Source organism: Cheilinus undulatus, linkage group 8 (assembly GCF_018320785.1).
Source record: "Cheilinus undulatus linkage group 8, ASM1832078v1, whole genome shotgun sequence".
Taxonomy (NCBI): Eukaryota; Metazoa; Chordata; class Actinopteri; order Labriformes; family Labridae; genus Cheilinus; species Cheilinus undulatus.
Window position 1 is genome coordinate 33,347,258 of NC_054872.1, and position 26,671 is coordinate 33,373,928.

Sequence of the window (26,671 nt, forward strand, 5' to 3'; positions counted from 1 at the left end):
AGGAATTTATCCCTTATGTCAAACATTTTTATTCAGCATACATGAAAGGACATGTAGAGCTTAATTTCAGATACAGCTTTTTCCTTAAAGACAGTGAACACAAAATAAAAAACTGAAAGCTTTTACACTTTGGCTGCATTTTTAAAGATTAAAAACCCTCCTACTGGATTCTGATAGGATTATATTATGCTATTTAATTATCATAGTGCTTGTCTATGTAGAGTTGCTTCTTTATAAATGCAGCCAAAGACAGAACAATGGAAGGAGTGAGTTGGCTTGTGCATCCACATATTATGCATCCTTTAAAAAAAAAGAGGACAAACACTGAAAAGTGTGACTCAACACTAACCTCGGAAAGGAAAACATAAACCATATTTTACAGGTTTTTTTTGGATGGGGGCGTTAGTAGATTGGATCTTTCCAGATGCTCCCACAGCAACACTAAAGTTAACAAATATTACTTAAGGGCAAAAAATATCTGGAACAAAATCACAGTTATACATTCACACCATGCCAGGAACACACTCTGACCACAGGCCATCTGAATCTCCTCTGTTCATTTCCCCTCATCCATCCCTCTGTTTCTTCACAGTCTCCAGGGTGGCTGAAACTCAGAGGCGGGGAGAGGAGTGCAGTGTGTTGTTTCAAAGTTTCGCATGTACTTCCGTGCCTTAGAGAGAGAGAAAGAGAGCAGGGATGGAGGAGGAATGGAGAATGAGAGGTGTGGGAGGGCAATGAACAGAAAGTGCACAACTTGATTATATTAGCTTGGGTCTGCCTGGCTCAGTGCCACACAAATCTCTCCCATCTCTTAAGGGTTTACATGGAAGGTGAATAAAGCCTAATTCAGAAGGCATTACCAAGGGAGGAAACGCATAGCATTAGCTGTAATTGATGGCACTCCTCTTGTTTGATGTTAAATGACTTCAATAAGCTGTGCGCAGAGAAATATATTACACCAGTCAACCTGAGAGCACAGGTGAGCTGGTTACTATGGTGACCGGAAAAGTGTTCCTCAGTGGTAATGATGTCTGTGAATAGCTGTGATGTTCTTTTTTTGCAGTGCAAGAAAAGAGGGGGGAGGTAAGCCAACCTTAAACAAAAAAACGGGGCTCACGCAGAAAAAAACTGGTGAGGTGACTTTGAGGGATGAAATAAAGACAGAAAAACACACGTCTGGCCTTGGAACCAGACAGCAGTCACACACTATGTATGAAAATAAAACATTATTTCCTTACCAAGAAAAGAGCCAGCTGCCGCCTTCCCTCTGGAGTCATATCCTCACCTGGTGACGATAAGAGCGTGTTTTATGTGTATGTGAGCTATTTATTTGCCTTGTAAATGTAAGGAGACCCAGGGCTTACCAACACTCCATGGAAACACAACATCTCTGTCTGCCTGATACGACTGCAGCACAGACACACACCAGTCATCATCCACCTCGTAGCTGCTGTACACGGACGCTGAGGAGCAAGAGTAAGATGTTAAGTTATTAAACCGTTACAATCACTCCATGTACTAATTTATAGAGTTGGACTCAGAGCTGGACACAGCACAATTTCTGCAGCAACTCTTGTTTTAAATGAAAACTAAATTGATAGAGGTAAAAAATGTTTAGCCCTCCTTATAGACTTTAAAAGGCCTTTGATATGGTCGACCACTCCATTTTTTTTAATCAGACTTTCTTCACTTGGTCTTGATGTGTCAGCTTGTAAATGGTTTACCAACTATTTGACTTGCAGGACTCAGACAGTTATCATTCAAGTACCTGTGAAGTGTTAAAAAAACATTATTTTAGGTTTTTCATATTACAGGTCACTGCATTATGAACCAGTCCAAATTTGAGTCATAAAAAACAATTTATAAATTTAAGCTTCAAAATCATGAAAAATAAGGCAGTAATATCTGCTCTAGGATATGTGGGTATGTTAGCTGAATGAGCCGAAGCCACGCCCACTCACAAGAAATACAATCCTCTCAAATTCTTAAAAAACACTTCTGATCAGAGAGCAGCTGCCTGGCTTTGTAAAAGAGCAGAGAGACAGAAGTTGAGGATTAAATTTACTGTTTTCTGGCACAAATTTTTGTTATGATGCTTTTAATGACCTGTAGTCACTGCGGCTGATAGATTTGGGAAGTTTACCTCACAATGAACAAAACCACAGCATGTAGCTGGCTGTTAATGTTCAATGAAGGCAATGACATCAGCTAACAACAGACTTACATGATGAAGAGCTTGGTGATTTTATATCTTTGTTGTGTTAGGGGGCAGGGTAGTTCCCCATCAAAACCAGTGAGGTCATTAGCTCAGATTTTTGCGCTGGTCAAATAAAACCACGCCAAGAAAGAGGTGAAAAACTTTCTAATGGTCTAAATCCAAAATTCAGTCTTACATAGATCTCAGTGTTCTCACATGTTTACAGCAACCTTATTTCAACATATCTAGTGTGTTAAGACAAAAAGTTTGGACCTCACTTTCCAGGGACGTAAATGATGTAAAATCACCCTATATGGAACCTAGTACCAGGGTACCTATCTTGGGTCCACCTCTGTTCTCATAGTATATTAATGACACCAATGACACAATACAAAATTGTAAATTCATCTTTATGTGGATGATAGAGTAATTTTGCATATGGTCAAGCTCTCTCATCTGCAACATGATTTTAATTAATTGCAAAAAACTGATTAAAGCTTACACTGAACCCCACAAAAAAACAAATATGTGTTTTTTCCAGACAGAACTTGGCCCCTTATGATGCTATTTGTCTACGTTTAACAATGTAATGTAATCACGATGCTCAACAATTCAAGTATCTGGGTATTTGGCTTGATCAGAATTTGTCATTTAAATCACACATTTCAAACTTAATTGTAAAAATACATTGGCAGCTAGGGTTTCTTAGCAGTAATATGTCTTGCTTTACTGAGTAACAGTAAAAAGATTGTTCAAGCTACAATACTGTCTTTTTTGGATTATGGAGACACTCTATACACATGCAACTGTTTCCATGTTGAAGACATTGGATGCTGTATATCATTATACTCTTCATTTCATCACTGGTAAGAGGTTTTGTACTCATCATTGTGACGTATAGCACTCAGTTGGGGGGCCCCCTTGGGGTCAGCATAGGAAACAGCACAGTATATTCGGTTTATTTACAGGGTACTTACAGGTAAACTCCCTCCTTACCCGACTTCAATTCTGTCTATAAACAATATAACCCGTACAACCAGATCTCAAAACTGGATCACTCTAAAATCACCAAGGTTCAGGACTGAACCGGATAAGACTGTCTTTAGTGTTGCTGCACATATTGAATAATTTCCAAATGATCACTAGGTTGTTCTCTCTGGTATCATAGAGTGGTCTTAAAAAGCTTGTGTATGAACTGCTTAAAGAAAATGAATATGACTATGAATATTTATTCATTGTGTATTTTTTCTTTTCTTTCTTTCATTGTATTGCTGCAGGGCACCCTAGAAAAAGGGATCTCAGTCTCAGGAGGTCCTCTCTACTAAAATAAAAAATAAACAAATAATATTAAAAACTATTCCAATAACTTTGATTAAACTGTCTACCATTAAGCACACTTACCTTCTTCTAACTGGTTAGAAGACCCAAGCCAATGTCTGACAGCTCTAATTCCTTCATCTGACATTATCTTTGGGTACCTATGAAAGCAAATGACACAAACAATTAGATTTGTCTCACTCTACTCACAAAGTTGCCAGATACACTTTGTGTATCTGGCAATAAGGATGCAGATATTGAATGTTTGAAATTGAGGAAACTGACCTGAATTGTAGCAGTTTGAGCAGGAGGTCGTTGCCTCTGTTAGACATGACGTCCTCTGGCCCCCTGTAACACAGTGTACAATCTTACATCATGTAGTGTAACTAGCCGGGTGACCACATTAGGGGATAAGAAAGTGGATGATTTTTTTACTGCATGTAGTCATATGTATCTTTACATTCACTACACTTGACATTACTGGTTATGAATAGTAGATAATTAATTACTTCATTAGTTTTGTGGTGTAAGTGTTTTTTAAAATGTGTTACGCTGCAGAAAACAGCATATTTTGGCTTTCATGCCTCTAATAGAGAGGAGGGCACTGAATAGAATAGGAAACAGGGCTGAGAGTGCGAAATAAGGACAAAGAGGCCAAATTTAAACCTTAACCAAGGTATATGAGGTGTGACCTAACTGCTAGGCCAGTGCACCAGAAAACAACATTTAAGTAAACATGCATCTACTGCTGCTATTTTTTAATGACTAGTAAAAATATGTAAAATTAATCTTACTTCACCAATCAATTTTTACAGCTCCGAGGCTATAAAATGATGTAATACTTTCAAGCCAATAAACCAAATGCATGTTTTTTTTTAAGTCAGAGTACTGACCCCAATGATGCTACTTTTCAACTTTAAACAATATAGCATATCAAACTAAGTATATTTTGACTAAAAAATTAAATATATATTCATTATATATATTAAATTGTTCATAAAGAGTCCCATATGACCTTGTGTGGAGGTACGTGAGAGCATGAAACAATCATCAGGTTGTATTTTGAAGTTAGTGAAGAGAGGGAAAATAATCTACAAAACTCAAATGTCCTTACTTTTTGAGCTGAGTTTATATACTATATATGGTAAAGGGTAGGTATAAAAAGCTAGAAGCAGTGGTTCTCAGTAGGTGGGTCAGGACCCAGAAGAGTGTTGCATAGCTCTGACCAGTGGGTTGAAAATGTGTGCCAGGAACAAAAATGCAGCAAAGCCCTCAGTGTGCAAACACAAAATTCATATATGTATTTTTTTTAGGTTTTCCTGCAATAACAATTACATTTTCAGTATTTGCCACAAGGTTTCTATTTTTCTCGTTTTCTTTGGATAACACAACTGTTTTTTTATATTCAGAAATTCCTTGACAAATCATAAAATTTCCGTGCAATCCTGGAAAAATGCAGAAATAAAGAGATGAGTGCATGCATGCCTTTCTGTGAGGATGTGCTCTTTAAACATGTTTATTTTGGCTTGTTTCTTTGTTCAAGTATGTTTTATTCCATTAAGTGTCCAAACTCAAACTTTTTTCTTTGACTAAATTCAAGTGGTTGGAAATTTTTGAAAATTTGAGTCCGTTCTCTTAAGGAGCTGGTGGCTGGTCCTGACGCCCAACCAATTAAGAACCACTGAGCTAAAGCTTTTGACCTACATATTTTTGATTATACTTTTTAAGTTTGCCTTATGATGATTGTTTGTTTTAATGCTGGTGAAATAAACTATAAGTACTACAATGTGATAACTGTTCAACAATTCCAGTCCCTATGACATTTGGCTAGATCCAGTTTTCTCTTATTTAGTCACACATTTTAAATTTGACTGAAGAGTTAAGACCTTAATAGACCTACCACTAAGCCCCTCCCACCAAAGGCACAAGCAAATCACATTTGCAGCTCAACAATGCACTCAGACATCCAGCTTGTAGACCTCAACAGAAAAGCATCAGAGATACTGTAATTATTTTACTGTGTTCAGATATGTTTTTCTCCTTCTGTGTTTAATTGTATTGCTGCAGGGCACCCCTGAAAGAGACAGCTCTCTGTGGGTGCTCTGATAAAATGAATGTCAAAAAAATCCTTAAAAACAACAAATACTTAGTAACAAATCAAAGGATTCAAGTATGTTATTTTACAACACAATGCATTCTTTTATAAGAGAGAAAGTTTGAGGCCAGCTACATGTGTCAACAGTTTTTATCTGTTTACAAACCGACAAAGCAGAGATCTTCCCTGCCTGTGTTGGAGGCCTCTAACAGCCTGAGGACTGTTTCTGTGTAAACAACTGAAGATGGTTTTGAGGGCAATTCCAAGAGACTGATGTTTATGCATGCTCCTTTGAATCAAACTTTTAATTTTTTCATCTCCCCTTAAGTGATGACAGTGAGCAACACTAGCTCATATCAACAAACGGCTTAAGACAACAAAACAAAGCACTAAAAAGTTTCATCTAGTAAAGTCATGTTGGCTTACAGAATATTTGCTAGACTCAGACTCCAATGACTGATCTGGCTGCTTTGCAAATATGCCTGCGACAAAAAACCCTTTAGCTTCTGACAGAGGAGAGAGTGCAATTTTAATTCTTTTACATTTAAGTGCAGCATTTAATACATTTACATTTGTAGGTAACCACTCATCTTCCACCTCTTATTACCTGTGGTATACCGCAAGGTCTCATTTTAGACCCACTTTTATTCTCTATTTATATGCTTCCTCTAGGTGACATTATTCAACTTCATAATCTTTCTTTTTCTGTTTATGACTGGGCCATTCAAGACTAAATATCTTTGAGACAGAATTTTTTTACAGAAATAATTTTATTCATCATTCATATTCACACATCGATGAGATAAAAAGGTTACCCTGCTCCACTGCCCTCAAACATCACTGCCACAGAAATAAATTTAGGATATACTTTAGATTCTTCTATCATCAGTCATCCGGTCCTGCTTCATACACATAACAATTTTCAAAATAAAATCCATTCTCCCTCCTGCTGACAAGGAAAAAGTCAGTCCTGCACTGATCTTCTCCCAGCTGGACTACTGTAACTCCCTCCACTCTCACAACCCCAATGGGTCTGAAACACAGCAGCTAGACTTTTCACTGGTCTAAAAAGACGACATCACATCCCCCCTTATCCATGCTTCCCTGTCCTTTTTAGAGTTGATTTCATATGGGTCTTGCCTCAGGTTACATTTGTAAAATACTGACCCCTTATGAGCCATCACACAGCCATAGATACTTGGGCGGGGGCTTCCTTGTCGTTCCAAAGTTGGAATTCAAAACTATAGGAGGTCAGGCTTTTGCTGTCAGGACCCCTCAACTTTGGAATGGCCTTCCTAAGGAGAACTGGCTTGCAGACTCACAACATCTTTTATATCATTCCTTCAGACTCACTTTTACTGACTTACTTTCATGTGATGTCCCCTTTAATTATATATTTAATCACTCCTCTTTTATTCTTTCTGATGCACTTTCTCTGATTACTTCCGCCAAGGAGGTTATGTGATCGGGAGGGTTTGTTAGTTAGTTAGTTAGTTAGTTAGTTAGTCAGTTAGTTAGTTTGTTTGTTAGCAACATAACTCAGAAAGTTGTGGACAGATTTTGATGAAATTTTCAGGAAATGTCAGAAATGGCATAAGGAAGAACTGATTAGATTTTGGGAGTGATCCAGATCACCGTCTGGATATAGGAAATTTTTAAAGGATTCTTCACTATTGGGAGATAGGGCTAATGGTGGAGGTCTGCGCTCTCCGAGTGCTTTTCTAGTCATTTGTCTTATCCTTCTGTTTTAATTCATTATCATATAATGAATTATCTTTGTTTTATCTATACTGATGTGATGTCCTCTTGTTATTCCTGAGTATTTTTAGATTTTTATTCTAATATCATATCATTTTGTTCTGCATGGCTTTTATTTTATCTAGAATTTATTTTTTTATTTATTATTTCAACTCCCTTTCAAGATCCTTTCTGCTATTCCTGTTCATTCCAGTTTTGTTATTTTTTGAACTGGCTTTCTTGTTTGAATTTTAAGACCTTCTGTTCTGTCCATTTGCTAATGTTAATTTTATTTTAAAATAATAATTATCATTCTATTATAATATTAATCCCTGCATTCATGCCTTTGCTCTTTCTGTTAAAGCACTTTGTAAACATCTGTTTTTAAAGGTGCTACATAAATAAAGTTATTATTAATAGTAGTAGTAGTAACATTACTATTTCTATTATCATCATTATTCATTTAATTATAATAACAATATAATAACAATAACAATCATCATTTTTATTATTATTATTATTATTATTATTATTAGCTTAGGTTAAGAAGCAAAAACCACCACATCTCTGCAGGGTGATGCTAATTCTAGGATTATAAAACTGTCAAATCAAGCCAACAAGTAATGAACCAACACTAAAAACCAAATGGTACGCATCAAGTTCAGCCTTTCCCTATTTCTTCAAATGCCAAGGATCCTCACTTGAAATGTCCAGGGAACCGCAAGTGAGCAACAGCTGAAAACATCATGTTCATTACACCCATTTCCATCAAATTTTAGCATTTGAATTTTGTTTCTGGTGTTTATGTCACAGATTATCTTCCAAACATTCTATATGAACCAAATATTTCCTCCAAACATGAGGGTTAGCATGATGTTAGCAGAAGGATTTCAAAGATTTCAGCTTACGTGGTTGTGATGATCTCATCTTTTGTTCTCCTGATCAGAAGGACGGGACCCTGGTATCTGAGGGGGAACATGACATTTTGTCTATCATCAGTCACATCACTGAGAGCTACTTAAGATTCATGATTATGCTCCAATATGTTGCATAATGTTTCATGATGCAGCCTTTGACTTTTGTGATGGCGCTGCTATAAATAGACGGTCCCACTCACTTGAGAAGCTGCTCAGCGTTATTGAGGTTCATGTACTGCCTGACTGTGTGCTGCACCAAAGGCCCTGAGAGAAAACAAGTATATTATAATCAAATAAAAAACTACACACTATAAACAGTTGTTGAAGAATTAACCTTAAATCCTCTGTACTCACTCCAGCTGTCAGGCATGACCTTGAGGGCCAGAGGCAGAAGGTCATCAAAGGATGCATCTAACACTACTGATTGAATCTCTGGGTATGACATTACCGCCCAGCTGGCTGAGAAGGGGAAGGACATTAGAGATAAACAGAGCCAGAAAGTAAAAACGAAATGGTTTATATTTGAACCAATTAAAGGGCCAGTCATGTGTTTTTCTTCTCTTTTTGTACCTGTGAATCCTCCAATGGACCAGGCATACACCACAATATCTTTGAGCTCAAAGCCCAACTTGTGCATTGCAAACTGGATAACTACATCCATGGCATTGGCCTCATTCTGGGGAAATGGCACTCCCTGGCAGAATGACACAAGTAAGAAAAGCAATATTCGTACATTATTAAAGATGACAGTTGCACTCAACCCACCCAAAATACCATGCACTTCAAAAGATCTGAGAGATGTACAAGTTTTATTCCACTCCACTGGTAATGTCGAGCATGGGAGCGTCCCTCTTGTGCAATCTGACCCAACTAAAACCAGACTTTCAACATGCCATTGTTTTTCACTGGGGAGTTTTATAGGACTACGAGACACAGGCACATACTTGAAGATGATGCAGTTTTAAGCACTGTCTGAAATCTGACAACTCACTTACTGTACTACCTCCAAAGCCAGGGTGATTCCAGCCCAGAACAGAGTATCCACCTACAGTGCAAATCAAAACAAGATTGTACTTATATATATATAACCAAAAAAATTTACTGATGAAATGCAGCACTTTTCCATGAAAATGTTAACAGCATTAAAAATATGATCACTCAGTTAAAGTAGAGGCTCTCTTACCCTCAAGTGGAGTGTTCATGCAGCCCACCTCATAGAAGCCTGCGTTCCCCTCACAGCAGATAACCTGTGGTAATATTAGTACCATAATGTGATATGAATTTTGTTGGACCTGGAATAAGGCAAAGGCACAAAAAAGGAAATCACTGCAGACGTTACCAGAGTCTGGCCTTTCTGTCCTCCATCTCGCCGACGATCCACAAACATTGTGTCAATCTCATTACCATCGCACGCCACCAGCTTGTTCCTTTGACCGTCAAACTTTGACACAAAGGAGAAAAATTGTAATTAGTATTTATTGGACAGATAGGCTTAGTCCAAAGACAGCCCTTGACCCTATTATTTAGCCAAATCCCTAAGCAGAGGTGGAAAGAGAACAAGACTAATGTGCTCCAGTAAAAGTACAGTCACTTCAGTTAAAATTTACTGAAATAGAATTAAAAGTACTGACCTATAAAGCTGATCAAGTAAAAGTAGAAAAAAATAGATCATTTCAAGTATAATTAAAGGTGCAGTGTGTAATATGTAACATAAAGGTACAACATTTCTGTAAAGTGTAGTTCATGACCCTGATACAAAGCCAAAAACGGCCATCATAGTGACACACTTGGTTGCCTTGTTTGCCAGTTACTTGTCCTGCATACTGACACCCCACCCTCCTGTCAAACAAGGAGTGTCCCACTGTGAGGGTCACAACTTGATACGACACACATAAGTTTTTCTCTGACCTATGGCCAGCAACCTTGCACAGCGGTAGTTTGAGGGGCAAGGGCACATCAAAACAAGGGGTGGTGTAGGGGTGGTTTAGAGTGCAACTGTATGCATGTTTTTACCTCCTCTATTAACCTAGCCTGGCCTTGCTGGAGCATGGGCCTCATGGCTTTCTGCAGCAAACCCACAGAGCCTGGGTACAGCATCCTCCTCCCAAATGAGTGGGAAATTAGGAAGCTGGAGGGGAAGGACATAAATGTTAGGTCTCTAGAGAGGACATAATTTATTTTTCTGGGAAAATTAAAAATAATCGTTGCAAACCATCAGCAGAATGTATTCATCCCCTTACTGCAAGACTGGTACAAATCTGCACTGTCATTCTGCAGTGACGCAGAATGCTTTTTTATGGATGATGTAGCGTAAACTGCATTTACCTGATGATGTGGCATGGTAGCGTGCGTACAGAGTTCAGGACACTGTCTGCTGCTCCTCTTAATCTGGGCTCTGGCTTCAGCAGAGAAACACCAGCCTTGGAAAGTTTCCTGTTGCAAACAAAGTCAAAGACTTACAATGAATAATGATGAGCCAAAATGCATTTTGACATTTAGAGGAAGCACTCATCCAGTGTACTTGATGGTGCTTTGAATGCCTGTATTCATTATGAACTGACCCTGATGTGAGAAGAATTGCAGTGCTCCCAAGGCCTTTTTGAATGGCTATAAAATATAAAAGAAATCACTCACGGATTGCTGACTTCTGTCCAGCTGAAATCCGAAGGCCAGTGTGAGAAGTCAAAGTCATAGCACCTCACGTTTTTCTAAATAGAAGCAAAAAGCAAATACTATTAAAGGCTGTTTTTATGGAGTTCTAATATAAACAGCAAATCTTGATGTTAAATGCTCATATTAGCATGTTATTAACTCACTTTGTTTGCTGGTGTGTGCTCCTTCTTGGTTTCTTCAAGAATAGTGATGAACTGAAGATATTCTGAGTTTTTCCACCTCCCAAACCCTGGTGATGAGGACAGAGGACAAGAGGAAGGATGGAGTAAATACAGAGTGAAGCTAGCATTTAAGTGCAGTGCATATAAGACACAATAAAAATTTATTTGCAAAGCCTCGAGGGTGTATTTAGTATGCTTTATGGGTTTAGACCTTGTGCAACTGTCTCAAAGTTAATGAAATCTTATCAGCATGCAGAATGTGGAGGATATGTAGTGATATCTAAAGATGAGTACAAGACATCACCAGGCAGTCTGTTATCTGTAGCCTCACCTCGAAGACAAGCCACTCCAATAAGACACACCAGTACAGTTCCCACATACTGACTGACAGGAACCAGCTTACTGCTGCAGATGTAACCTAAGATCAAACAAAGAAACAGTAGCACAGGCATCAACACTTTTTTCTGCCAGACTAAAGCCTCATTAACACACACCCATACAAAAATTCACAGTTTGACAACTACCCTAAAACCATATGCATAAATCAATATCAGAAACATAATTATACACTAAGGAGGAGGAAACAACCTCAAGCAATTAATTCCTATTGATGCACAGTCTTGCTGGATGTTTCAGATGATTAACTTTATATTAATCCTGCCTGTAGGAGAACAACAGTTCCCAAGATCATCCCCCCATCAGCACTTTTCCTTCCTTGATGAGAGCCAAAATGTTATCCTGGCAGATACATTTTTGACATTATGTCATTGCAAAGGCTTCTTAGAAGGTTCTTCTAATGAAAAATGTCAAGCTCACACTTTCATGGGATAGAAAAGATCTTTACAAAATTGGGACTTCTGTTTTTTTCCTCTTCTCATAAAAAAATTATAACCTTTTGAGCACATAGTAGAGCAGGTGGTGTAAAAGAAAATCAGAGTCCTGCAAATCCTCTTGACTGTGTTTTCAGGCTGAAAAACTCTAGCCATTGGACACTTTAATCAACCTTCTGGCTACTGTTGTCAGTGCAGATAAACATCCCTCTACGCAGTGAAGGTAAACCATTTTTCATTCATGGATGAATATGTAGCATTTCTATGTTACAGCACTGAAAACTACTATCTCAATGCAAAAGAATACCAGATCCCCAAAACTCCATATTTTTACCTTTTTTTCACAAAACTTGACACCCTGTCTGTAATTATCAGGATGATACAATTAGATATTTCTCAAAAAATCAAATTGGAGTTCACGCTATGTACTATGTTTCAGTAGTATCCTTCACGTAAGACAAAACTCTTCATATCTCATACAAGTACAAAACCAGCATTTTGCATAGATCCATCTCAGAGTTTCTTTTCTGTCAAATTAAAGATAAATAGCATGATAACTTTATTTTATTCAGCTGAAGCTTGACAAATGCACCGAATGAATAATAGCGCAGTGCTTCTCAAAACTGTCCAGTTTTGTAAAAATTTTCAGAAAGCTGCAGGTCTGCTAGAGACTGGCCTGTTTACAGCTGCCTTTTATTTTCAGGTTTAAATACATTTATTGTAAGTACTTATTTAATCTTTAGCTGCTCTGCAACTTTAATCAAATTTTCTCTTAGATTATAATGTCTTGCTTAAGCTACTTTTAACTATTTTCCCTGATGTATCATCATGCTTTAATTTTTTTTCTTTGTTAAGGATTTTCTTGTTGCTAAAATGAGCAATACATTGCTGGCATCTGGCCATAAACTCTTTTCTCCTTTTTTTTCACAATTTACTTTTTTCCCCCATCAATGAGTGCTATTTGTCAGCCTTTACATCTGTGAGTCAGTTTAACCAAAAAAATCTGTTAAATTATGTAAAAAGATTAAAATCTTAAATCCCAATGAATCTCAGAGTTTCTTAAGTTAATCACGATTAACTGCACCCTTTGTAAAATTCCACAATCCTGTATCGTAACTGTTTTTGTGTCATTTTGGATTCTTCTGTTTTTAACCAAGGGTAATTGACTTCTTGTTTTGATACAGATCTACTTTTACAGGTAGAGTGAAGATTATAAAGCAGACTTCACATCAGAAAAAATAGGTGCTAGATTGAAAATGAAATGGGAGGACATCAAAAAGGCACAAAATACTTTTGACTTGTCCACAGTGCTGTCGGTGAGTTTGTAAAGTAAAATAAGAAATTAAGGAGCAATAGGGGACTTTTTTACATCACTATGGCTGCATGAAGAAGCTGACTGGGTGCAACCAAAGTGTGTTGACAGGGAATATAAAGCATATGATTAATCCTGATTAACAATGCCCTAATTGTGGAGATTTGTTAACTGGATTAACTCAGTTCATCTTGACAGCCCTTTTCTATCTATAAAATCTATACAATCTTTTTTCCTTCCCTGAACACTAGTGATTTTTGAGATAGGAGGTTCTGGCCTGCTGGTAGTAATATGTAAACTTTGCTTTCACAAGCAAAGAGGTCCCTCCTTAAAACACTGACCCAAAAATGTAATTTGACAACATCCATCCTTGATTAACCATCAAATACAGTTTCCCAAAGCCCAGGGAGACAACTGATAAAAGTGCTCCTCTAAACAAAATCAGGTTACATAAAAACATAACTCAATAAACCAAAACCTCACATTGAAGAGACTGTGAACAGAATATTTGCCATAACTCTACACAAAATGTACAGGTAGAAATAAAATGAACAGCTTGTATTTCTGATAATTAATGAGATCATGGGGGAGAGAGAATCCTGCTGCCATCTACCCGCCAACAAACTATGGAGCCTACCTTTCCTGTAGAGATAGCAGAGCAGCAGAGGGGAGCTGTAGTAAGACAGGGACCACAGTGCTGAAGCCTGCCGGGAAAAAAAAGGGCATATCCATTTTACTAATCAGAACTGATCGATGATTTCCTGACAGTTTTGATAAACAATACCGACCCAACCGAGGATGCTGTCTGTGTGCCTCTCCAGAGTCGAAGGTTGGTAGCTCCATCCCTGCTAAAGTGACAGACACTGTTGTTAGCATCACCGCTGCTAATGCCTGACTTTCACTGATTAGCTACCGTTGGCTAGTTACTGGCACGAAATGTTGGCTTTTAAAGAAGAAATTAAGGGCTTTTCCAAATAAACACTGACCTCGCAGATGGTGTGTCAATTAAAGATTTTCATTTTTCTCGGTAATTATCAAGATATTATTTTTATTTCCGGTCAAGGCAAAGTTTCATCATTTAGCATTAGCTTGTCATTGAGGATGACAGCTTATGAAGCTAAAGCCTAACTACCCGTTACCGAGAAACAGAAAGACGTAGAAAACTATAAAGACTAATAAGAGTAAAGACAAGCGTCTGTCATTCATTCAGTTACATGGCATCCTGACTGAGCACAGCAGTCACAGCAAGGTTTCAATAACAAACACTCATTACTTCCGGGGACGTTGCCGGAGCTACATAGATGCTAAAAGATAAAATACTCCTCTGTTTTCACAGTCAGCTGTACTGTAACATGTGGACTACATTAAATATATCCCAACCCTTCTTGTCGCCCGGCCTTCGGGCCGAGGTTGATCCACTGGACGGTGAATTCGTTGCAGATGAGGCCCTAAAATACAGCGGATCCACAACCAGACAGCCATTCTTACACCACAAGGACTACGGATGCCTGCACTGACCAAAAAGCAAACGCGCTAAGAAAGGTATGGAGGAATTTCAGTGAAATGTATTTGAGACAAACGCTCCTTCTTATGTATACCCTGTGGTTCTTGACTCGTGTCTACAACACACACGTTTGAAAATTAATCGATGCAACTGAGTCTTCATGTTTAAAGTGACCGAAATAAACTAAACTAAACTAAACTAAAAATAACACTCAACAACATGCACTTTATTCAGCACAGTTTACATTCATCTTGTTTTTTCGTCATTGCACTTTTTGAGTATTGTCTTATGTTTTACCTGCAAATGGACAACGGATTTTAATTAGTAGTTCTGCTTCTTCCGGCATATTTATATTCGCCTTAAAAGTTTATGTCCATTAATGTGCTCTGTTTTTAATAAATAAAAAAATAAATAACAATACCACAAACAGAGATGCTTATTAGAAGTACCTTTATTGAAATACAGGTATACATAAAAGTACATACAGCTGGTGCAAGGTAAAATATTTAAAGCTCCTTTGATGCATTTTAACTAATCATGAAATGGACCCGTATGAAAACTGCTATCACTTTATAACCTACAAAATCAAACAAGACCATCAGTGAAAGTGCTGAGCATGTTTGTTTTTGAGAACTACCTAAAACCACCATGGGGGTCATCATGCAGCCTTAACAAACTTTTCTTATTTTTGCATGACAAATATAATTATTATTGTTTAAAGGGAACATATCTTACCCTTTTAAAATAAGTTTGTATCAGTCTCAGAGATTAGCTGTCTGACTCCACCCCTCTCACGAAATAGATGCAGCACTTCTGATGTTACAGACACTTTTATCCAAAGTTTAGGACCTGACTAGGATTTGAACTATCAATCTCCTAGACAATAGCCAGCAGGGTAACCCACTGAGCTATCCAGCATCTCAGCTAGCAGCTCAGAGGATCAGTATACGAGTGTGGAGCTTTCTTCCAAGTTGGGGAAGGCCAACCAAATCTGGGGGCGGGTGCTTACGCCCCATGTGAGGTCACTAGGTACGGCTTGTTTCAGCACACATTTTCTGAAAGATGGAAAAACAGAGGGCGAGAGGGAATGGATTTTTCTGGTACTTGAGGGGATTGTGGACAGGCCAGGGGCACATATTTGTGTTAGAAAAGCCTGAAAAAGTGATTTTTGCATAGTATGTCCCCTTTGAAGAAAGCAGGATGAAACTTTTTGTAAAAACACAAGAAACAACAATTGCACATCCATCCATCCGTCTTTCTATTCATATCTGTACCATTTGTCCCATTCAGAGTTATGGGGGCTTGGGCTGATCCTGTTGTTAGGTGAGCGGTGGGGTACACCCTGGACAGATCATCAGTCTGTAGCAGACATATGAAGACATACTACCACAGTCCCCCTGCAGACAATTTAGGCCTATGTGTAGGTGGGTATTTGAGAATTTTTCTGTGTGCTTTGGTTTTTTTGTAAGAATGAAAATAACATTTTAGGTCACAGAAAATGTACCTTTGGAAAATTTGGTGAAGATTTTTAGAAAATCCATTAAAGACATTTATGTGTAGACAGGAAAAATAGTGTGGTCCAAATCACAGATGTCCATCTGTTTAGTTTCCAACAGTATAATTCACTTTGATACACAGCTCTAATCTCAAGTATTGTCCAAAAACACACGGTGCACCACAGTTTTGCACTTAGGAAGAGATAATGATTTAACCATCTCTGTTTTCCTCTCCTTCTTCTTTTTAATGGCATATTTTCATCAAAATTTGACAGCTATTTTCACTCACCATTAAATTCAACTAACTTGTATTTTTCTACATTTTTAATTTAAGGAAATAAACTAATTTGGTCATAAATGCCCTTTGCTTGTTCAAAATTTGCCACCATTGCAATTAGCACGTTAGCTAGCTAGTGAGTGCTAATTTTAGCTAGAATGCTAGCGGTACCACCAGTACAGATGAGTATCGAATTCTGCTACAGACATGGTACCAGTGCCTAAAACCTACCAGACCAATTTACAACACAGACATCGATACCCCTCCACCCCAATGCGCCCCCAAAGGAAAGGCAGGAAATGCATTATGTAATTTTTTGTGGTTTATGTGAACTCACATAATTTAAGCAGAGCATGAATGTCTCTCAATTGTTGTACTGTTCTTTTTTTTTTTTTTTGCAGAAATAATCACACTGACTGACACATTTACTTTATTGTTTGTCTTTGATGCAATGCCAGTATTTGACTTATGCTTGAGCCACTTACATAAAGAAGTTACATCAGTTTTCTTTTCTTATCCCATATTCTACTGGCATCGTTTAAAGACATTTCTGTCAGTCATTTACACTACCCAGATAGTTTGTATTCTCCTGCCAACTTTCAACACTCTTCTCTCTCAAAAGTATCGATTCAGGAACTGCTTAGGCAACAGTAGTGTTGTACTAAAGACCACACTATCTGAGACCAAGACTTGCCCAAGACCAGAGTGCACCAAGACCGAGACAAGACCAAGACTTTTGGGGTCCAGGCCGAGTCAAGACAGAGGCCAAGACCATAAAAATCCGTTTTATAAAACCATGCCAAAGTTGAAGAGTTAAAGAGAATTCTCTCTTTAATTTTGGTTTTCTTTTAAATAAATTTGACAGACAAAACAAGGTGTCTGTAACTCTGCTGGAGCACAACATGACTAGAAATAAGATGGACTGGTGTCTGAGTTTTTGCAGGTGTCTGACATATAAGGCCTTCGAAAGATTTCCAAAGAGGTGGAACAATCAGTGAGCTAACGGCAGCTTTGTTGATGATTTAGTCAAATTCCAACATTCATTTATGAGGAACAGTTCAACTGAAAATGACATCATATGTCCAGCCTGAACAGAATTCTGTAAGAAAATACATTGCGCCAGTCCAGCCAATCCAAGACCAAGGTAAATGCAGCAAACGCTTGCTGTTCTTAATGTTGCACAGGGGCTCTCCCACTATTCTAATGATCAGACCTGGATTGGGTTGTTGGGACAACTTGAAAACAACATGGTCATTGCAGTGGAATAGCTAGAAATGTTCATGTCAATGCCTTGTTGCTGTCTCTGAGTGAGCTGCTTTGCTTGCACAGAGAAAGGCAGATTATATTGTTGACATGGTGTTGTCTTTACAGTACAGGAAAAAGTGTTTTTTTGTAGGTGTTGTTTTGTCTTTTTGTTTTTTTGCTTTTTTATGTGAACAAATATGTTTTTGAGAATGTAGCATATGTGCACAAGATTATTTTTGATAATGGAGGAGGAAAATGTTCAAAGACTAGTCCATTGAGTCTACAGTTACCCTGATAAGCATGTCTTTGGACTGTGGAGGGAAGACAGAATACCTGAAAAGAGCCCACGCATGCATGCTAGAACATGCACATTCATCACAGAATGGCCCTGTTTTATCAGGACTTAAACCAGAGGCTATCTTGCTGTCAGGCTACAGTGCTGACCCCTGCACCATCAGCCACTACCTGTACATGTACATGATAAAATCAGCAAATAGTCCCACTGCTTGGCCACAGGGGGCTCCAAAATCAATACAAACTACAAGTTCCTCACTGTAGCTTTAAGAAAATACAAACAACTGTAGATTGTAAAAATATGCAGGCAAAGATGGTATGAACTTTAAATGGATAGCACACACTTTAGACTCAGTGGTGAGAATCTGGCACTTTTCCCTTCTTCTCTGGCCTATAACATGACTTTTAAGCAGATCTGCAATAGAACACTTTTAAAGAACAAAAACATTTAAAAAAATTGAGTCTCATTTCCCTGAAGCATTCAAATTTTTCATCACATTTCAACTCTGACATTTAGTTGTTACTTCCGTTTATAAAGGCTCTCTGCTGCAGCCAGGAACTGAGCGATTATGACAGCTGGATGAGGATGAGATGTGGGTAGGTGATCAGCACTGACACTGTTCGCATCTGAAAAAAATGAGCACAAAAGACAAACTCACACACAAAATCTCCCGTCCCCAAGTCTCTTTCTATTCTTCCTTAAACACAAACAACACAACCCACGCAACAACAACAACAACACACGGGGCGATGGAGCGCTGCCTGTCAGTGGCTGGCGTGATATTGTGCCACTGTGTCACTGTGATGTTCAGGCCGGTGTGATGTGAGTGTGTGAGCGGAATGAGAGGGGTAGATGAGTGACAGGGAAAACACACACACACACAAAACACTCCTTCAACCTACAAAAGCACACTCAGGTGATGCAAGGCTTGTCTCTTACCGCTCCAATTCCTTATAGACATCATCCTCTTCTCTTGGTTTCAAATCCTGCCATGAAAAAAGGGGGGAGGGAGAGAGTGGGACAGTGAAGAGGATGATAGAGAGAAATCCATGCTACTGAGGCCAGATTTATGTCCCTCTGTACCCTGTGTAATGAGATTGATTTCTTAATACTGCTAATGTAAGGGTGACAGTTGATAGGCACTGGGTTTATCTGGGAAAGGGCTGACAGATTGGAAATGAAGAGTGTGAGGAAAGACGTATCTGCTGACAGCTTATGAAGGGGGCAATAGAAAGAGTGAAGAGTCTTTGTGCAATGGTGGACGTGTGCATCACAACTTCTCATACAACTATGCATAAAAATGCCTGTTTGTGTATGTGATGATATAACAACTCACCATGTAGACTGAACTCTGGGGAGAGGCCTGTTGGGAAGGGAGGAGAGCAGAAGAAAATAGATTTAACCCTTTCTAGGGCCCAAATTGAAACACTTGAAAATTAAAAATTTAAGCACTTGAATATTGTCAGTGGACATCCCAGTACTTTTTCAATTTTATCACACATACACAAGACATGACTAGCGTCAGAAAACTGTATAAGTCATGGTGATACACTAGAATCATGGGTGTGGCACAGGGAGGGGGGGATACTGATTAACCAGGACAAAAGTAGGAGGGACCCTTGAGAAGCCTGGAATCAAAAGTGTGTTTTTTAGTTGTTTTTTATTCTTAGTAGTTGTCATTATTAAATAAAAGCAATTAAAATAATTGTTCAACAGGCTAAAATTTGTTTTAAATCAAGTAAAATAACATACTGGGTTAAGCAGGGACAGAGAGCAAAGTGAAGATGATGGAGGTAAAGAAGGCAGGGACAGTGAGCAAGATGATGATGATGATGATGATGGGGAAGAAAGCAGGGACAGAGAGCAAGAAGAGGGTGATGAGATAAAGTCAGAGATCATGCTGAGGATAATGGAGGAGAAGAAAGCAAGGACAGAGAGCAAGAAGAGGGTGATGAGATAAAGTAAGGGACGGAGAGTATGATGAGGATAATGGAGGAGAAGAAGCAAAGACAGGAAGCAAGATGATGATGGAGAAGGCATGGATAGAGAGCAAGGTGATGATGATGGAGGAGAATAAAGAAGGAATGAGAGCAAGAAGAGGATGATGGAGGAGAAGAAGGCAGGGACAGAGAGCAAGATGATGATGATGAGGAGAAGAAAGCACGGACAAGGAGCAAGATGAGGATGATGGAGGAGAGAGAGGCAGGGACAGAGAGCGGGAGGTGATGATGATGGAGGAGAAAAAGGCAGGGACAGAGAGCAAGATGATGATGATGGAGGAGAAGAAGGCAGGGACAGAGGGCAAGAGGATGACGATGGATGAGAAGAAAGCAGGGACAGGGAGCAAGATGAGGATGATGGAGGAGAAGAAGGCAGGGACAGAGAGCAGGAGGTGATGATGATGGAGGAGAAGATGGCAGGGACAGAGAGCAAGATGATGATGATGATGGAGAAGAAGGCAGGGACAGAGAGCAAGAAGATGACGATGGATGAGAAGAAAGCAGGGACAGGGAGCAAGATGAGGATGATGGAGGAGAAGAAGGCAGGGACAGAGAGCAGGAGGTGACGATGATGAGGAGAGGAAGGTAGGGACAGAGAGCAAGATGAGGATGATAGAGGAGAAGTAGGCCAGGTGAGAGAGGAAGACGAGGATTATGGCGCAGAAGAAGACAGGGACAGAGAGCAAGGAGTGGGTGATGGAGAAGAAGAAGGCAGGGATAGAGTGCAAGGTGGTGATGATGGAGGAGAATAAAGAAGGAATGAGAGCAAGGTGAGGATGATGGAGAAGAAGAAGGCAAGGACAGAGAGCAAGATGATGATGATGGAGGAGAAGAAGGCAGGGACAGAGAGCAAGATGGGAATGATGGAGGAGAAGAAGGCACAGACAGAAAGCAAAGTGAGGGTAATGGGGGAGAAGAAAGCAGGGACAAAGAGTAAGATAAGGATAATGGAGGAGAAGAAAGCAGGGACAGAGTGCAAGAAAAGTGGCCAGCTAAGTAAGCTAAATTACACCTATTTTACTATTTATACCTTGAAATGTCTTTAAATCAGTCAAATTTACCACTCTTTAATGTGCCAACATCCAATTACACTGTAGAGCACTTTTGTCCTACATTACAATGATTTTTTTTGTCAAGAGTATACCCTTAGTACAGCTTGCTAGATGAGTCAGTCATAACCTATCATGACATTTAGTACTACCATTCACCTTTATAATGTATATGTTTGGTCCATTTGTCAAGCGATTATGATTGTTGGGCCATTTGTTTGGCACCAAGAGAGATGTCAAACTGCAAGTTCTGGAGGAAACAGGAAGTTTGAGATACTCTGGGCCACTGCTGATTGTTCAGATGGTGTGGTGTCACTTTACTGATCTGCACTGATTGACTGAGAAAAATCCTTGTTGTTAAAAATCTCATATCCTCAGTCCTACTGAGACAATCATGGCAGAGCAGGGAGGAGGAGCCTCAAGAGGTTATTTAAGAGATGGGTGTGGTTATCGGCCTCCCTTTGTCCTTGAGCCTGCTCTGTCCATGCTGCCACAGCACTTAAGTAAGTTTGTTTGTTGAATTATTCCACTTTTTCCTTTGTTTACCAAATAAGTGCATCCTTTTAATTACGTTTGTCACTTTCACCAAAGGTAGAAGTTTGTTTGACCACTGAAACCACAAAGAAGATCTAGAGACTTAGAATTGTTTGTCTACTTTAAAGGACACATATGAGTGAGTACATTTCCTACCTAAGTTTAAAAAGAATAATCTATTTTGACACAGTGCACTAATTTATGTTTGTTTAGCAGGAAGCTGAAGCAATTCCTCACTCTTTGTGTAACATATTGGATGCATAAATTAATGTAAGTTGATCCCTGTTAGCTTGAATTTCATCGTGATATGTGCGTGGCAATGTTTTGATTTGATATATCTGTTTTTACAGAAAACCATCCATCCATCCACCCATTCATCCATCCTTTCATCTTCATCTTCAATAAATGGTTAATCTGATTTCTGGATCCATGTGTTTAAATGTGCACCCCACCTAGAGGTTCGATGAGCTAGCATCAGTTGAAATTCAATTGGCCTCCACAAATTCAATTTAGTGACAGTCTTTATACTTGTGGTTCCACTGTATCACAGAGAGTTGGGCGGAGGCCACGAATGAAGTTGACCGAAGTGACCATAATTTTTTTTCTTGCCCCATGAAGAGTTAACAAACAACAAGCAACAGAGAGGAGAGGATGATGGAAATTAAGAGGCACAGAAAAGAGTACTTAAGGGACACAAAGGGAGAAGTAGTGAAGATGGGTTAGGGTTAAGGTTTGGTAATGTGTCTGAATTCATCACCTGTCTGATGTCCTCAGGATTCTCGTAGACGTTCTCCACTTCGCCGGAGCAGACAGACAGAGACTGCTCAATACCTGAGTTCAGAGAGATATTTACCACAAGCACAAACACTTTAAAAACACACATGTAGGAGCAGGGAGGTGAAGGGCAGATTCATTACAATGACCCCAGAGGATGTCACGGCCCACATCACTCAGCAGCAGCCGACAGGGGAGTAGGGGGCCAAAGACGGACATAACAGGGAAAGCTGTCAAAAAAGAAAAGCGCTGGAGGACTCACCGCGATCAGAGATGTGTTTCTGTCTCCATAGCAACACACCGACAGCAGCAGCAACCAGGGGCACCAGGAGTAATAAAGCAGAGAGAGAAGGGAGCAGGGAGGGGGTGGTCACACTGACTCTCTCTACAAAGGAAGGAAAGAGAAAAGTGAAAGAGAAGAAAGGACTCTTTCCAAGAACAGTGATAACATAAAACTTGTAGAGCTTTCACTTTGTGTGAGGTTGAATGACAAGAAAAGAAGTTGCTACGGTTTGTTCTTAGGTTTTTCTCTTTTGTACAAGTCAAAGAGGGAAGACCTTTTTTCTGTACGTGAACACTTCAAACTCTGGATTTAAAGACAAGTTGGAGTTACGACTTCCTCAACACGTTACATGCATTTGCATCATGCTGCTGTCAGTCACAGACAATGGGTGCAGGGGAAGAAGGCGAGAAAATCCAGGCTCTGTCAGACATTGAATAGTCTGTTCAGCTCAGTAGACATCGATTTGACAGACCCTCAGCCTGGACAGTAAATGCTGTCAATTTGAAACCTGGACAAGAATGAGGAACACACCAATATAAAAGAGACGCATGCTGTCAGCTTATTGTTAAACCTCAGCATATACCACTTCTATGTCATTTGATCAGACTTTTCCCAATAGTTACCTATCACACTTCTAGCTATTTAAATTCAGGTGAGGATCATCCATGAACACTCCCTTGACACCTGAGGTTTTCAACAAACTGCCTCCACAATGTAAATATCAGTCTTGCAGCCAAACCTGGTAGATGCAGCCTTGAAAAACTGGTGGATAAAAAGCGTAGGCAAAATTATCACAAACATTACATAAGCAAACCATTTGCTCAGTTAAATTCTGTGGGAAGAGCTCATGCTGGTGCTCAAACTTGTCAGGTTTGTTTGCATAATGACTATGACATCAGCGTGTGCAAAAACACAGCCACAGGGTGACGGGAGAAAACAGGAGGGGAGGTAACTTGTTTCCGCAGAGACTGTTGTAAATTAGAGTACCTGAACAGAAGATTTTGCACAGGGTGATCACTGCTCATGCAGTGCAAAACAATCAGATCAGTGTGTCATCTTTGGATTACAAGAGAAGAACAAAATGAACAAGAGGTTAATGAAGAACTACCAAAAACACTCTCTGGAATAATCCTTCCTCAGCTACTGATACCAAAGGCTGTGTATTAACGCGGACTGAGCAGCAGTTGCCTGGGAGCAAAGCCAAGCATTTAGAGCTCCCCATGCTGATTGGCTGCAGTATAGTAAGTAGTTCATAAACCCCGCATTCTCAGTGTTAACAGATTGTAAATGGGTAAAGCTATAAAGTTCAAATCATTGGCTGTGTATTGAAATAGACAGCACTTTATGGCCTCCTTCTGTTGTACTGAAGTATAGCTGGAATACTCCCCCATTGGGTGCTGACATATTGTACCAGGGACATCATTAAGAGCCAAGACATGAGCGTAAAGAAGCTGGATTGTTGCCACACCCCTTTCGCTAACTGCAGGACACATTTAACTTACTGATCCCAGTGGAGACCAAAACAAGACAAGCTTAAACTTACAACTACTTGCAACAAGCATCTCTGCCATTAATGCCACACATCCATCCATAAAGTCATGTGCCTAAGTTTTGGGCATGTAGGGTGCTAAGGATTTATTATGTTCCCCAACCTGGGGCTGGAGAGGCCATTGCATGGAAGCTGCCCGAAGAGAAGCAACACTAGGCTGGCACACACCAGCCACAGGGGGCAGGCTACCTACGGCTGTAACTGAGGTTGGATTGGCAATGTGGAGCCACATCTCCAGTTGCAAAGCACATACTTCCAAAGTAAGTAATAAACTATGGTTAGGAGATGTAGCATTACTGGTAAAGGAGGACGGGTAATAATGAAACACTGCTATAAAAAAGACACAAGCCAATTATGTCCCCACCTGCAGCATGGGGTATTTTTGCTTCACTTTTGAACAGTGTAAGAAAACATACATGTTTTGTCCATATAAATATACAGTTAGGGATCAATACAGTGTTTTCTTTGGTATTCAAGGTTATTCAGGGTACAAAGAGTTTGCAGAGGTAAAGACAACTCATCAAATTTACACAAATTTTGTTTGTCAAAGGACAGGCCCTAAAGCTTCACCTTAGCCCCCCGGAGTCAACACATTTATCCGGCTTTAAAATGATCAATCATTAAGTGCTGTGTGAGGTGTAATTGATTGGTGAGTATGTGTAGAGACTGCTGATGGAATATAGTGAGAGCTGACCCCAAGACTGACCCGCACTGTTCTCCATGCCAGCTTTAATGCACGATTTATGCTAATGGAGTGCAGTGAAGTGAGGCATTAATGCTCCCAGTTTCACAATAACACATTTCTTCTTTTTCCAATCTCTCTCTCTTACCTTCTCACATCTTTTCCCCCACTTCTGGCACTTCCTCGCCACCCTGCCTATTTCATCCCAAATGAGGTAGACGGTGAATTATATCAGTGTGATTGTAGAAGAGGATGGAGGGGCGAAGCAGAGAAGTGCCTGAATGCTTTGCAAATGATAGGCCAACTCAGAAAAGCAAATGATTGCAGAACATCCCTGACATTTCAAGTATTTCATGTGCTGCAGAAAGCAGTGATTGCTTCAATTTCGCATAGTCTGAACTGTGCCACTTCTGAATGAAATTTTACTGTGTTGTATTTTTACCTTTACAACCAGCACTATACTTTGAGATTTGAAACACAGCACAAACATGCCCCCAACTTTATTTATTTGTAACTGCATTTCTTATCAGGCTTTCAAGTGAAGAAAAATATGTTCTTTTCTAGAGTTTACTGGCATGTATAATCACATGTCTCTGGATGCTTCCTCACCTGGAACAACTAAATACAGTATATCACAAAAAGAAAGGACATTAACGCAAGTCAGCCAATGTGATTGTGTTGGTCACTCTGGCACGAGCAGCCCACCCAAGCTGATCCCACCAGTTTTCAATGGGGTTAAGGTCAGATCCTCTCCATTCCTAAATTCCGGAGGTTGTCTCTGATAAACCCCACTCACACGCATTGTGATCTACAAGGACAGATTTCAGTCCTAGACTGGGGAGATATGGAATTTCTACTGATTGCAGAATCTCATCTCGACATTGCTCTGCATTGAGATTGCCCCAAATTATGGCAGTCAGGCACCTGATTGTCGATACCTGAGGACAGGCCTGCCCACAGAAATGTCTGGGTCCCTGAAAAACCCGGTGAATGGGCCCTCCCCACTTGTGATTAATAGATGATATTAATGTATGTGTGTACTTCAACACTCTAAAGCACTTTAGCCGCCCTTTTCTTTGTTTGTTTGTTTGTTTTTTTGCCACCTTTAACCCATTTTTGCCACTTTAAACCATTTTTATGACATTTTATGTCCCTTTTTGCCACTGTTAGTTGCTGCATGATCACTTTTTTCACCACTTTTGACCAATCACACCACAGTTTACCCACCTTTTGTCACTTATTTACACTGTGTTTTGCCATGTTAGACCTATTTTTACCACTTTAAACCCATTTTTACCACTTTAAACCACATTTTACCATTTTTACATCCAATGTTTGCCACTTACCACCTATTATTGCTTTTTAAACCACTTTTAACAAGTTTTATCGCCTTTTTTTTTTTTTAAATTTCTTTCTTAAACCATATTTTCTGCAAATTTTCTTTTTTACTCACTTTTGACCAATCATATCACTATTTAACCACCTTTTGTTCCACCTATTTCCACCAATAAAATAACATATCATGTAACATTGCAACACATGAAGCAAATACTCGGAACTATTTCTTGAGTAAACCACTGGGCGGAGTGACACAGTGCTGCAGCCATGTCTGGAGTGTAGTTTCGGCTTTGCATTTAACTTTAAAACATCTCGGCCTCGTAATGTTCCATGATTATTTCATAGCGTGGTGAATGTGCAGGTCACAACTTGTCCACGAGAGCGTTTTGGAGTTGTTGGATTGTGT

The 26,671-nt window shown here is 39.4% G+C and overlaps 2 protein-coding genes across 3 annotated transcripts in view; both read right to left on the reverse strand.

The window, feature by feature from the left end:
• Nucleotides 1–13: 13 nt before the first annotated feature.
• On the reverse strand, nucleotides 14–14,739 carry abhd16a (abhydrolase domain containing 16A, phospholipase). 2 transcript variants are annotated; one of them, XM_041793972.1, is made up of 20 exons: nucleotides 14,620–14,739; nucleotides 14,028–14,087; nucleotides 13,877–13,943; nucleotides 11,429–11,515; nucleotides 11,080–11,165; nucleotides 10,898–10,971; nucleotides 10,589–10,696; nucleotides 10,277–10,391; nucleotides 9,603–9,704; nucleotides 9,447–9,510; nucleotides 9,259–9,308; nucleotides 8,834–8,957; nucleotides 8,618–8,722; nucleotides 8,464–8,527; nucleotides 8,255–8,311; nucleotides 3,800–3,862; nucleotides 3,599–3,675; nucleotides 1,365–1,463; nucleotides 1,239–1,285; nucleotides 14–670 (listed from the first exon to the last, which is right to left on the reverse strand). In XM_041793972.1, the coding sequence occupies exons 1-20, from the start codon at nucleotides 14,719–14,721 to the stop codon at nucleotides 587–589; spliced, it is 1,635 nt and encodes a 544-aa protein (XP_041649906.1). In that variant the 5' UTR covers nucleotides 14,722–14,739; the 3' UTR covers nucleotides 14–586. The 2 variants fall into 2 exon arrangements, with proteins under 2 accessions (XP_041649906.1, XP_041649907.1); XM_041793973.1 differs by having other exon boundaries at nucleotides 14,028–14,084; nucleotides 14,620–14,735.
• A 437-nt stretch (nucleotides 14,740–15,176) lies between these two features.
• The window catches only part of g6fl (g6f-like), a 34,614-nt gene continuing 23,119 nt past the window's right edge, over nucleotides 15,177–26,671 (reverse strand). The window contains exons 7-11 of the mRNA XM_041793403.1: nucleotides 22,676–22,798; nucleotides 22,397–22,470; nucleotides 19,393–19,419; nucleotides 18,996–19,042; nucleotides 15,177–18,682 (exon numbers count right to left, since the gene is read on the reverse strand). Coding sequence (XP_041649337.1) covers nucleotides 18,661–18,682; nucleotides 18,996–19,042; nucleotides 19,393–19,419; nucleotides 22,397–22,470; nucleotides 22,676–22,798 — 293 coding nt within the window. The 3' untranslated portion in view covers nucleotides 15,177–18,660. The remainder of the gene's footprint in view (nucleotides 18,683–18,995; nucleotides 19,043–19,392; nucleotides 19,420–22,396; nucleotides 22,471–22,675; nucleotides 22,799–26,671) is intronic.

Coding starts and splice junctions, on each gene's coding strand:
- abhd16a (XM_041793972.1), bottom strand. CDS start 14,721: ATGGCTGTCTGGTTGTGGATCCGCTGTATTTTAGGGCCTCATCTGCAA. Junction 14,088..14,619: donor AAGGCCGGGCGACAAGAAGG/GTTGGGATATAT, acceptor CTGTCACTTTAG/CAGGGATGGAGCTACCAACC. Junction 9,309..9,446: donor CATGAACACTCCACTTGAGG/GTAAGAGAGCCT, acceptor TTTGCACTGTAG/GTGGATACTCTGTTCTGGGC.